This window comes from Struthio camelus, chromosome 2 (assembly GCF_040807025.1).
Source record: "Struthio camelus isolate bStrCam1 chromosome 2, bStrCam1.hap1, whole genome shotgun sequence".
In the NCBI taxonomy this organism is placed as follows: domain Eukaryota; kingdom Metazoa; phylum Chordata; class Aves; order Struthioniformes; family Struthionidae; genus Struthio; species Struthio camelus.
The window spans coordinates 74,860,862-74,875,322 of NC_090943.1; the positions used below are offsets into that span (position 1 = coordinate 74,860,862).

General features: G+C 36.2%; 1 protein-coding gene across 3 annotated transcripts in view; it reads right to left on the reverse strand.

Moving 5' to 3' along the window:
* The window catches only part of ELP2 (elongator acetyltransferase complex subunit 2), a 37,513-nt gene that overhangs the window by 16,956 nt on the left and 6,096 nt on the right, over positions 1–14,461 (reverse strand). For all 3 annotated transcript variants that reach the window (XM_068936297.1, XM_068936296.1, XM_068936298.1), the window contains 7 exons: positions 13,821–13,885; positions 8,221–8,287; positions 7,141–7,275; positions 6,116–6,211; positions 4,111–4,211; positions 1,942–2,073; positions 1,287–1,436 (listed from right to left, as the gene is read on the reverse strand). In XM_068936297.1, coding sequence (XP_068792398.1) covers positions 1,287–1,436; positions 1,942–2,073; positions 4,111–4,211; positions 6,116–6,211; positions 7,141–7,275; positions 8,221–8,287; positions 13,821–13,885 — 746 coding nt within the window. The remainder of the gene's footprint in view (positions 1–1,286; positions 1,437–1,941; positions 2,074–4,110; positions 4,212–6,115; positions 6,212–7,140; positions 7,276–8,220; positions 8,288–13,820; positions 13,886–14,461) is intronic.

The following is a 14,461-nucleotide window of genomic DNA, read 5'->3' on the forward strand; positions in this document are numbered from 1 at the left end:
AGCAGGGAGGTTGGACTAGATGATGTCCAGAGGTCCCTTCCAACCTAAACGATTCTGTGATTCTGTGATCACAAACTTCAGTTCTGTAGGAAAATAGGCTAAAAATATAGTCAACTGTACCACATAATGAAAAGTGGTACTTCAGTAGGTCACCAAGTATTGACAACTGTTTGGAACGCTATTAACTTACATAATGGCCTTGTCCTGGACTTGGTCTCTGTATGTCATATCCAGCATACTATCTTTTCCATAGAGCTGTTGCAGCATCGAGACTGGAGCTTAGGGAAAGAGGCAGTGAAGGAAATTGGAGATGCCCTTCCTACAACACAATGCAAAACTTGGCACTTGAGCTGGGACTGCCACCCCTTCAATGTGGCCTGGAAGAAGGAAATCCAGGAACTGATGCTCAATTCACTCTCCCAAAAACATGAGTCATCCCGTGATAGTTTACATTACAGAAGCTTTGCTGAGACTTATGATAGCCATGCTTTACCTCCCCCAACTAATAGCACAGCTTGGACAGTGCCTCACATGACTTCAATCAGTTTAGTTTCCACCAGTTCCCTGAATGGAACATGAGTACTCTTCTGCCAGAAAAAAGCTGTATTTGGTGATTAACAAAATGCATGAACAACTGGGAACTGGACCTTTTACATTCTTAGACAGGGTCACCCACATCAAAACTCATTGGGAAACAGAAGTCTTATTTTGGAACATACAAATTTGTTCAGGAACAGCTGTTCCTGAAAAGTTGCATGCACATGTGAGGTCAAGTGCACTCAATGTAGTTCAGTCAATCATTTTGGTGAGACAGTCACATTCATAACCAAAATAGTGTAAAAATACAGTGAGAACTGTGCTTTAATCAGACATGTGGAAAAACAAAAAGATAAAAAAAGAATATCTACATAATTATCTACAGCAGTGTTTAGGAAAACATTAAACAAGGAGAACAGGTGGTTATTAAAAGCAGCCATGTATTCCTTCTTCTGAATTATTGTAGCGCTTAGTTTTTTAGAGCCAGAGAGAACACTAACTGAGGGTAACCCAGCGATGAATACAAGCTTAAACAAGTCATGCCACATGATTGCTAAAACTCTGCTGCTAGTGTTTTTGAAGTGAAAACAGCAAATACCAAATGATCAAACCAAACTTTTACATATACAGTTTTGAACAGATTATAGCTTGGGAAATTTAAGGTATGAGTAATATTCAGATAACTTGTTCCAAACTCAGAACAGGTAAGCCTTCTTTACCAAGCTCACAAAAGTCTTTAAGCAATGTACCTGTGTCTCGTGCTTTCTTTTCCAGGGAGCGAAGAGTCTAGTAGTTTGATCACAACCAACACTTATAATAAATTCTCCTTCTGGATCCCACTGTACATCCTCTACACTATTAAAATGTCCTGAAATCACAACTTCTGGATTCCATTCTTTCTATAAAAATTCCAAAAAATATCATCAAAGAAGCATGAAGTCTTCAACTGACTGATTGATATATTCTAACCAAAATACAAGTGACAAAGTTCCTTATCAGGAAAACAAAAAAATGGACATTTGAAAACAGCAGACTATTGGAACCCAGAGTGGCTAAATGAACACAAGTACTTCTGAAAGTTGATTTATTTCTCAAACTAAGATGAAACTTGTGCTATTGGTTCACCTATCATTTCTGAACAAAGCATAACCACAAAGGAATTTGGTCTACTCCACTGGCTTTATAGTTCCCACAGTCAACAGGCTCTAGAGCCTGGGAGATTCCAGCCTCCCTTCTAGGCAGGAGTGAAACTCCTGCAGAATATTATATTCAGCAAAGGTCCATTTCTATCATTTTAAATCGACCTGTTATACTTGATATTTTCTATGAACTTTACAACTTATCTCAAGTGACAGATAAGTGTAGTATTTTTTTAGAACAAATTAAAAAAAAAAAAAATCTTACCTTATTAACTGCAGCCTGTTTCCAAAGGTGTAGCGCTCCATGAAAAGCATGAGCAACAATCATTGAACCATCTGGGCTAAACTGGCAGTCAAAAAATCCAAGTGTGTTGCCACCCACTTCACCTACTCGCACCTGAATTAATGACCAGAAGTGAAATATCCATTAAAATGGCCCTTCATTCTTATGAACTTATCCTAATGTCATAACATGAAAGTTCAACTATAGGCAAGAGTTTACATTAATACCAAAATTATGTTTGAAGAATATCATAACCACAAAGTTAAGCACTAAAATACCAAAGGAATTAAAGCCACATTCCACTTTAATAGGGCCTTCCTTCATAAATATCTCAGAAGGCCATCTTCCTCAGTCACCTGGGGGTAAGAAAACAGAGCAATAGAGGAGACCAGAACTCAACGCATCTACGCTTCAATCCAGCCTGTCTGGATGCAATGGCTTCTTTTCATCTATCGCCTCCCTATTGCTCTGTTGCACATAGTGGTTGCAAGACTCACTTTAAGACTGCAAGACTCACTAACATATCTCCTTTCCCCTCCTCCTCCATGAACACTGCAACTTGCTCTGCATTTTCCAGATACCTTCTGTGGCATATTTGGGCCTCTATGCCTCAATTGTGCATGTGTGCTTGTATGCATGCCTACACACCCCCACACACCCCACAATCCCCATATAGTTTCTTTAATGCTCTTTCAGGTTTTTGATTACATTAAAAGATTGTTTAAGTTGCACTTTCAAGGTTTATTCAAAAGATAAGGACATTATTTCTTTCACATTAAGTTCTAACAATTCCCCCAGTTTTATACAAATGCTTTTGAGTTCACAATGAAATTAATCTGTACCTCATTCCAAATGGCGGTGTGGACTAGTTATATCCACTTAGTTAGCACCAATTCTAAATAGTACTCCAGGTGTGGATGAGACTGATCTGCCATGTTAGAAGCAGAATTCTAGTCCCACCTCTGAGCAGTGAAATGATACTGTGAAGTTTTCCTGTTCCTCATATTAAAACACAAGAGAACAGAGAATGGGACATTCTCCTTGCCTACTTGCTCCCAATACTAATTTAATAATAAAATGAAGAAAAGATTATAGAATGAATTATTCCCTTTTCTTCTCCTGTAGGTTCCCAGTTTGGGTCTCCTTCCTCAATGCAAAAAAGATTACTGCAATTAACATGTCTGATCTGAACTGTAAGCTACACGCTTGAAATCTAATCAATGCAAAAGGAATGTAAAAAGAAAGAGTAACAAACCTGCAACAAGTCTTAAAGCACAACTGATTTTAGGAGGCTCATAAAATTAACCCCAACTAGGTGACTCTGTCAATATACAGCAAGTGGCATCTCTAACTATGCGAGGACCCCATTAATGTTTTAATTCCCACTTCAAGTAGAAAGGCCCAAGAACTTTTCAACAGGAAAAAAGTAATGAAGTACTCTAGCTCTATTCTTTTCCTCAAGAGAGGGTTTGATTTTTTTTTGTGACAACAAAAACCACAAACAACGATCAGCATAATCTAACACAAAATTTCTGCAGAATTTGGAAAAGCAAGTCAACTAAAAGGCATTAGATAAATGTGGTTGTACTACTTGTTTGTTTAGGATGATCTATATTAGAACACTATTCTAAATATAGTGAAATGTGACTATTTGGCATAAATAAGAAAAAACTTAATGATACAGCCCAAGAAAAAGTTACTATGAATAAAACAACGCTGTGCATTGCATGTCAGCTGCCAATTGTGTGTCAGCTGCTCTGTCATAACTGCTTGGGTACATGTTCCCCTAAGTATTAACCACAAATAACTTAAGGTGGTTTCTTCCTCTTCTTACTGGAATACAGTGTGTTACTATGTAACACCTGACTTGCTATTCTATGAATGACACTTGAGTACAAACCCTATTAGCAACTCCTCAATATGGTAATAAGCAAGAGAATAAGTAATAAAAATTACACTGCATCATAATATCATCTTTTTGACAACTATAGTTCTACTCACAACATAATGTGAAAAAGAAAATTTTTGCTAGAAAATGTTTTTGCCTGTCTCTCCCAGCATCTTATAAAGTTTTCATTTACTCCAGTACACACACGATGCTGGAAACACAACATCAAAATACTACATGTTATGAGAAACACTGACACTTGCCTGTTCTAGCCAGACTCCAGATTGCTCATCAGGTGCCCAAAGGATCACAGTTTTGTCCATTGATGCAGACAATATTCTCATTGGTTGTTGCATGCTGCCATCTACAGCACAAGAGAAAAACAACTTATAAGAATTTTTTCTAAAACAATTTGGTCATACTAAAAACCAAACATGACAAAAAAAATTGTTCAGCACTAGAGATGTAAAATGCAGCAGTTAAGTGCCAGACTTAAGCCCTGTGTTTTTACAAGGCATTTATTAGAGGGTATCATATTTTTCAACCATAATTTACCAAGGAAAATGTAAAACATAAACAGTAGAATATGGTTGTTCTCATGTATAATTCTCTACAAATTGATATTGAAGGAGCTGTAACTTGGAGGAAAAGCTAGAGCTTCACATAGAACCTGCCCAGCAGTTCCCAGTTCTTTTCCTCAAATGAGATCTCTGTATTGAATACTTACCATGAGGCTTCCAGTTTAAAACAAAATAATAATCTCTATGCCAATATTCACTCCTCTTCAAATTAAATGTCAGATTCAATAATGGACTTAACAGACTCTAGTACCTTGAAGTACGTACAGCAGTAAGTACTGCTCTCTGAAGTGTGCTGCAATGCTCCAGGCAACAGCCCTGCACTACTAGAACAGAAAGAGGGAGCTGATTCATCAGCCAGGCAGGAAATTCCAGGGAGAAGAACTGCTAGGAAACCTTCCTTGGAGAAAGGAGACACTAGCGTGCATCCCCTGAGGCAGTATCTTATGCTAGTGCCAGATCTCCTATCTTCTGCATTGGGAAGTGGCAAGCAATGCCCTGAGTACATCTCCGAGATCAGCCTACCTCTAATGAAGAGGAATAATACCTATCCTGGGAACCCAAGTTTGGAGAAGCTACAGAATAGAAGCAGCTGCATAGCTGCTTGTATGCAGAACCATGACGTGAGATACCTAGAAAACTTAATGGTCTAACAGGACAGGGCATTTTGGGTTACATGCTCAGATTTTGTCTAACTCTCGCTTTAAGGAGTAAAATCTTTTATTGGTGCTTTTAAATAAAAACTAAAAGAACAGATAATTAAGCCAACACTTCTCAAGCAAGTCCCATGTCTGTCTTTACAGGTATTTTGCCATTCTAATTGCACTCTACTGCCTAAGTGCTGCATATACACCGGCAGAGCTGTGCTTTGTACTGGCAAAGTCACCTGATACCGGTAACCCTAAAACAACTCAGAAAAGGTAGCTTTGCCAATACAAATACACAAGAGCCTTCTGATAGTACAAGCATGTCATAAAAAGAATCTTATTCCTTTATGCCTTGGGCAGACACGCACAAGCAAATCAGTACTGCAAACAAAGCCGTCAGAATTTAAGAATCTAAAAAGAAAGATGAAGACTAGGGCAAGATGCAGAATTAAAGACTCTGTAAACGATTTTCAATAGAGGTCTGAATTAATGCTTTAAAACTACATACGTTAGCTAGCCAAAACTGATACAAGGAATTTCTGGCATGTTGTATTAATACATTGAAGAATGAAGATGAAACTACTTAACGTTGCTGTTTGCTCCTTTCTAATCCAAGAAAAACAAGAGTGCTTTTGAGTTAATACTTACCTTCCAAAGAACAGACATTTCAAGTAAACTTATAAAGACAAAGTACTAGAGCTATTAAGATATACTGAGCAAAATTAAAATTTATTCCATAAACAATACACTGGTGATAATAAAGTCAGCAATAGCTCAGTTATTGTATTTCATAGAAGAAAACATGACTAAGACAGCATCATGCAAGAGAACCATAAGGAGAGCCTATGCTAGTAAGATGTGCTGTTGTGGCACATGAAACCAAAACATCATTTTATGCAGAAAACATCATTTGCAGAATTCTAACATGTTCATAGTCCACACTGACAACTGAACAACGCATACACAATACAAAGACATGTGACTGTACTCCGTGTATGCAACCCCTAACGCAACTGCTAAGATGTTGTTTGGTATCTTTTTACCTTTGAAAAATGGAGGTTGCCAGTGAACTGCATACACCCAGTTTTCATGACCAGCCAACACGGACTCCAAGGTAATTGCATATGTTGTAACAGTATCTATCACAAATTAGAGAAAATAACATTTGTTTCTAAAAGTCAAATCTGAAAACAGTCAAATTAGTGATACAATCAGCTGCTTTCATTATCTACCAATAGCCTATTAACATTGAACAGCTCTTTGAAAACCTACGTGGATGCTGGCCCCACATACCATATTAACAGCACATGTCCAGCCTATTTCCTCAGAGTGATACTAGAAAATTCCTGGAGAACTCTCAAGGACTTTTGAAATAAACACTCAAATTGCCTCTACCCACTCTTAATTTAAGCATACTTATGTCTCTAAATGACTGTAAATACAAGCATTAAGACACTTCAAACAAAGAATCCGGATTTGCAGCAAGCAGCATGAGCTCTTTTTACTCATACAATAAAGTTTGTATAATGTTATATTACCTAAGTTGCCTAGTAACTTTCCTCATGTCAGCATTACGAGCCTCTAATGTTACAGTGCCTAAGCAGTATGTTAAATAACCACACAGTAAGCCTGCACATATCCACCCATTCTCTCATCTTCTTTTAAGGGCTAAGTAATATTAGTACTACTTAATGCATTGAATTTGAAAGACAATTAAAGGTACATTATTAAACTGGAGCGGAACTGTTTTAACAGCTTACTTCCCACAGACAAACGTATCTCAAAACACTGTACTTGGATTTGGAATACATATGACAATATATGCTGATATTAAGCTCTCTGCTTTACTGTTTTTCATAGCACACCTTTAGCTTCACATAGGCACTGCTTTAAATCCACTAGTTTTTTATGGCTATAGAAAAATAATGCAGTCAAGCTGGTCTCAGCCTCTTCTGGTACAAGCTAAACAAAACAAGCTAGATAGTAACCACCTTGTTAGCCCTCCTGAAACCACTAACACATACATGAGAAAAAAGACATACAAGAGCATTTTACAGCTGTTACCTACCTTTAACAGTAAATGCATTCTCTTTCAGTCTTATGGAATCATCTTCAGTTTCTGCAAATTGCTTCGATTTTGTACACACTTTCCAAATTCTTATCAAACAATCCTGAGCACAACTTGCTAAGAAGAGATCCTCACCTATTTGGTTAAAAAAAAAAAAAGTAATTAAAGAGCCATACTTCCATACGTTTTTTCATTGCATGATTAACCTACCATCTTTCTAAACATTCACTATAGTATTATCCTAATTTTCCACCCTGTGTACAGTATCACAAACACTGCTGGTTTTATTTCACCATCAATTAATTCTCCCATTTCAAACCCTTCACTAATTTAGAACATACTGACTATGGTCTTAAGGCATGGCACTGCCTTATGGTAAATATCATACATTCGGTTCCCTATTACTCATGGCGCTCTCTCTCTCTATATTCTGACACCCACAATGAGTTACTTAATACTTTTTAAGAACTCCATTTTTCCTTTTCTTTCATCAAGACTGTTGCTTCTTCTAATTCTATTTTCTTTTTGCCATTGCAAGAAATATTTGACTAGTTAATGCCTGAGTAGGTTTTCTTCTTAATCCCCTATTCTTATAAAAAACAAGGAGAAGAAAAAGACTATTTCCCTCCACTTCCCACTCCCTTCAAAAAAGGAGTCAGCTCTTTCTCACTCAGCTACAGATATCAGCATAAGGACAAGTTGCTAAAATTCCTGTTTATTTTTATTTCGGTACGAGTCAGTTAAACACACTTGAGGTAGGCAGAGCCAAAGAGGGTATGCAAACACAAGATATGAGTGTTTTGTATCAATTTTACTCTAGTCATAATTCCTATAACTAAAAATTATCACAAAGGTTCAATAATTCTTATATTTTTAATATGACACAAAGTTTCACCTTTATTTTTAATAATCTACTTGTCTTAGATTGGAATTACCATTTACTTTGTATCACCATCTCAGAAAAAAGATCCACAGCCAAAGCCCCTTAGAAGTTTCACTGCATCAAAATAATCTACTGGAGGAGTAAAACACTACTGCCATTAAAACCAATATTCCACTTTTTTCATCTTTCATACTTACCACAGACTGCCCACTCAATGCTTCTTATCCAATCTTCATGGCCAGAGAGTATTAATGTTTTCTGAAACTGAATGAAAATTCCTGTTACATCATAGAAATATACTTAATTACCATGCATATATGGCCTTGGACAATTAGCTTTGGAGTTGTAAGTCTTTTATACTTACAGCTCCTATTATTTGAAATTGGAAATATAAGCTGTTACTTAAGATTATAATTTATTGATGGATGTTAAAGAGGCTTTTTGGTGTTGTCACGATTGTATAAAGGCCTGTCACATTATAGCACTTCCCATATAAGACTAGGAAAGCATGAGAATCAAAGGAGCTCACCTTGAAGAGAATTAAAAATTTAAGTTAATCAGGCCTACAATGGTTCACAAAAAATAATGTAATGCAGGTATGACATGGTAAGTTGATGTATTACAGATATGTGAAGTGGATGCAACTGCAGATTATGTGAAAAATGAATACAAGTAAGATCAGGTGTAAAAAGAAGAAAGAGGCTTTAAAATAACTTCAATTATTAATTTGTAATACAATACAATTAATACAAATTACTTACGCAGGTAGATATCTTTCCTATGTTACCTAAGTTTAAAAAGTTTAAAGACTTACACTTTTCTAAAAAAGATATACATCAAGAACTGTATCTCCAGATGGAACCCTCTATAGACACAGGCTCAAGAACACAGGAATGCAATCATGGTCAAGATTACCTTTTAGGAACTTTCAAAAATAGTATATTTTTAGTCATAAAATATTTAATTTTACATAAAATATGTAATCTATTTTAATTCAAGTAAGGTAGATAAGTTTATCGCTTACTCGGCACTTAAAATATTTCTATTTTTCTTTGACCATAGAAAGCTCTACTCCCATGTTTTTTACCCCCTAACTTCTGCTTTAGCTTGAGTAACGATGAGTTGGTATAAACGCCTGAAATAACCATTGCAGTTAAAATGTTAGTGTTAATAAATATGAATAGCCATCATGTTATTTCTTGTGTTATCTTCTGCTAAATCCCTTACCTAGGCCTACTAAGAGTCAAGACTAACGATAGACCTTGCTATCAGCAAACCACCACAACTTCGTTCTGTTCCCTTCTTGTACACAAAGCAGAACAACACAAGCAAGAACAAAAAACACAGCAACAAGAAGAAAGGCTTTCTCAAAACTTGTCTCTTCAACTCAAGGGAATTTGGTCAGCAATAGTGATTCACCCAGACAGCTTTACAGCTAACTAAACACATTCAAAAATTAATGCTTCTCCCTTTGGTCCATACCTTCCTGGATAATCCCCAAAATCATCATCTTCAATCAAGCAATGTTCCTCTGCTTTTTCTTGTTTCACGTTTACAGTTCTAATGTTACAGAACCATCTGTATATGAGACATATGACCAGAACGGTGTAACACAATTTTCCAAATCAGAAAGTTTTTGTCTCAATTAAGAGACAAATTATGTACTCACAACGTGAGTGTACTCACAATGTGTACTCAATTATGTACTCACAGCCATATAAGTCTTATTTGGCTAGTGACTTCTGCACTCACTGGCATTCTTGGATACAGGATTCCAGAAGAGATTTTTATTTTAAATATCCCACTGCTTCTGTGTATACAAGAGCAGGAACTGCCCAGGAAGTAAGTTCAAAAAATGACCTAAAGGATTCTTTTGAAGACTTCTTGTTTCCTATAATGCATGAGCAATTTAATGGGGTTTGTATCCTTTTAACTGTTCACATCTCCAATAATAGTTTGAAATGCATATTTATTCATTTATAAAAATTTGATATACTTTATGCCCTGTATTTTACATTCACTAAGGTTAGTTTGCAATTTTATTCCCAACTGAAAAACTGGTTCAGGCTGAACTTTTGCTAACCTTCTTGTCTCCTGTGGTTCCCTTTATGTTAAACACTGTACATATCTCCTGAAATGCCACTTTAGCAGTAGCTAACACACATCTAATAATTTTAATTCCTATATTTAACTTCAAATTTTTATTTATCCTTTTTTTTTTAAACTTAGCCTCATCTTCTCTCATCAAAGAGGAAAATTAAGAAAAGCAGGTATTTCTCTTCTCTTCAGAGAGTAACACTAATTACTTTGAGGTACTAATTCCCCCCTCCCCCTGGGTTCTGGGTCACTTCCTGAATAGGCTTTTATGCATTACTTAACACTAAGTCAAGCATACAGTTCTCTATCATGCTATAAGGACAAGCATTCACTCAAAATTTTCAAGGGATTTTCTCAAAAAAAAAAAAAAAATCCAACGAAACTGAGAAAGCAGTCACATCGCTGTTACAGCCCTCTACTTTTTCATTTTTTCATACTGTTCATGCTCTTTTCCTTAATCTCTCTCACTTTCAATATTGCACATCTAGTTTCCTTTGACGTATTCTGTTTTAAACCTGCACCCGTTTAAAGCTTCTTATAGATACAAATGGTTAGAAAAGTTTTTAGTATTGGCTAAATTCTACTTATAAATATTTTCATCTGGAATCTGCCTCATTTTACAGATTTTACTTCTATGTTTTTAGCCTTCCCCTTCTCTCTTTCCATTTTCCCCTTGGTCCTTACTTGGTTAGACAAGGACGTTAGATGTTACACTAGTATCTACTAGTTGTATCTAACAAAAACTCATTGTCTCACCACCTACTTTACAGCCTTTCCCCTGCCTCTTTTAATTAACTTCTTAACATATTTGTGTAGCAACATTCTAGTATATTTTCTTTTACGTAAAAAGTAAAGCTGTAATAAAGGCAACAGAACTACTGAAGCCTGGTTGTCTGTGGACATGTCCAGCGCACTCAGCACAACTAACTACCCACTTGTTCTTTGAGTACATGTTCTTCAGGACCAGACCAGCAGTACTGACTGGCAAATTGGCAACTGCCTCAAAAGGTAACAGAAGTCCAAGTCCTATCGGTTTTCTTTTCTGCTGGACACTAGATGGGATCTCTCTCCTCTATCCAGTTGGTAACCTTCACAGAATTAGGAGGAGTCTGAATCATCTTTGAGACTCTGACTCCACTTTCCAATATGGCTGAAATTCACCAGATTATATGGAGGAAGCATATTCAAACATATGCAATAAAAACATCATACAAAATCAAGCTCAACACAGAGCTCTTATGTTTTAAGATCTTTTTTGATACCCTGCTTTGCTTTCCCTTCACAGGCCTTTAATATCAGGCAGGAAGAGATATAATGGTTTTTGAAAGATTCTTCTCTAGGCACCATTATGAATCAATATCCTCTTTCAGTAATTCAGAAAAAGTAAAGAGATTGTTTTCTCTCTCTACTCCTAAAGCTTTAAGGGATCTCTGGTAGATGGTCTTAAAGGATTTGGAGTTTGCCCACTCTATTTCAAAACCAAGCAGCTTTTATGAATATATTTATTTCAACCATAAAATTCCTGAGTTTACCAAGAGGCAGGCTGAGTCAGCTAATGAAAGGAACGTGAACGTGTCTCATCTTTCTTCAGAGTATAAGAACGTCCTTTGTGTTTCCTTTGAATGTTTCTTTATGAACCTCTACTCTTCCTTTTGGGTTCATACAATTGTTTTTAGGACATTAACTACAGGAAGAGAGTCCCAGGAGTCGTAATCAACCAGAGGGAGCTAGGGATCCTCATCAGTCAGGAAAGGATGCAGAACTTTAGGTTTTAATCATTCTTCTATAACAAATTCAAATGAAAAATGACAGAATAACACTAACACTTCCTTTAAACGCCGCTAAAAATAGGACTATAGAAGTCATAATAAAAGCCTCAGCAGATCTGGGAGAACCTGAAAAGAGAGAAGCTCCATGCAGCAGCTAGCAAGGAATTTATGTCAGAACGCTCGCAAGGATATTTTCATTTTGTTAATAGCTGTCATACACTCTATAGGCATTTTTATTCCACATGTAATCAAATTTGGCTCTTCTTTTTGATGCCTGTAGAGTTTACTTAGTTAACAGCAATGCTCTGGAAAACTAAGATAGACACAAACCAGAAGTCCTACCACATGATACAATCAGTAGGAAAAAAGAAATCCACACAAAAAAGCCTCATTAAAAAAAAATCTTCATATTAAAAAACAAAACAAAACTATGAAAGGACTGTGAACCCCCACCCTGCTAAGACAGCTGGTGAAAACACTTCCTAAAATTGACAATGTGAAAACAAAAACTGCAGAAGAAAGAAATCCTCATCCCTTCTATGAGCAGTCTCCTCCCTCCAAAGAGATAGCAGTGTAAAACTTGCTTTAGAACATGGAGCTTGTTTATTCCAGTTATCTTCCTTCATTCATCTACAGACCGTTGGATCATCTGTGTATAAGGATGGCTAAGAATGCTGGAATATTCAAAGCTGGTCAAAAACTGCCAAAATAAGTTATGCATCTCTGAACATGTTATTTGTTAATCAGAGCAACAGAAGAAAACAAGTTCTGCATTTTAAATGAGGAAAATTAACTGTGCAACCTTTGAGATGAAAGTCTTCCTTTAGCACCACTATAAGGTTCACAAGCAGCGCTCTCGCTCTCAGAGGATGTCACTAGACCCATTCAATTCATGCGCTACATAGAAAAAAAAAGCTAAGAAAGTGACCCTTCTTTCCTGCTTAATGGTCAAGATATCACTGAACATAGCAGATGAAGAGTGAAGTATTTTATTCCAAAAAAAACAAAACAAAACAAACAAACCACCTTATTATTGCATGTAACAGCCTGAACATGTAACATAACCTACAAGAGGCTTTTGTCTTTTGTCTCTCTCAAAAGGTAGAAAAGAATACTTGTTCTTCAGCCTTCAAGCCTGAAGAATACCTGAAGGGATTCAGAAAGTAAAAGCTTCTTATACACATCAGTTTCAGTGAGTCTCAGTGGTTGGTTGAGGGTTTTTTGTTTATTTGTTTAGCTTTCTTAAAGCGATTGATATGGAGGGAAAAAAGACACTTTTTCACATGTTTTGGCTGACAATCATTCAACAGCTCCTTTTAGAGTCTAACAAAGTTTCTGAATAGATAGCAGGAGAGGACAGAATTTCTTTGCAGTGCTCCAAAGGACCATCTAGCCATATGAAAAACTAAACATTGCCAGCTTCCAAATAATGCATGAGGGGGAAAAAAAAAAAAAGCGTGTGCCTGTAGAAGATCAAGTCTTTCAAATATTTCTTTGGACTTTCAGGAATATCCAGCACAACAGGCATACTTCGTGACAAACATACAATTTCATAGATAGAAGTCATCTTAATTTTATTCTGAGAACTTACTGAAAATAACATCATTTCCATATGAAGCACTCAATGAATGGACATCCAGTAAAGAAGGAAAGGCATAGTTATTTCATGCCAGCGGGAAACGACTATCTTCATGTAGGGGAAAAATATGAAAACTAACACTTTCACACACTGATCCCAACTTTAACATTCTGTACATAATTACCTAGGAAATGAATGGAGTATTTGAACGAGAGCAGTTGTAAGTGATGGTTGCCTAGAGGGAGACAATAGTTATTGAAGAACCTCAAAATATCAGCAACAGCATACATGAAAAGAAACAAAGTAGAAGAAGTTTGTACTGTTCTGCACAAGAGACAAAAGCTGTAATTACCTGACCATCCTGCTGTATAAACAGATTTATCTTGCAGTTGTCACCACCACAAGCCAATATTGGTACTGGAAAGGAAAAAGACTTCACTGCTACAGTTACAAAAATCTAATATTCTGTGACATTAAGAATTACAGAAATAAGAGAAAAATAAAGATAGCAACACAAATATATAGGATGGCATGATACTATATTTTTAAAGTATTCTAAGTCAGATATCTAATACTGTTCAAAATAAACAAGCATTTCAAGAACACAAGATCTAAAATAGAAGTTATTTTGCCACGCACGTTATTTTGCCATGCACGTAATATCATCTACAAATATTTAGGATGCTAAAGGGTAGTTTTCCTGGAGTTCATACATCTCCAGAAAATTCAAGCATTAGGGATTTTTATTTATTTACATTTATTTAATGGATACCAACATTTAATTTGCTCTTAGTGTAAAAGAAGCAAGTAGTAAATTTGCAAATTAAAAAAAACTTGCAACCTAGGTCAGTGCATTTATTCTTAAAACTAGATGCTTCCAGAACTGAAATTGCATAGAAGACTTGCATTTTTTGAAATGGTGGAATAACAAACACTTTGCTTTGCTGAGAAAATGCCCCCTAGAATCCTCAAAATGTAATGCTACTTAAACTT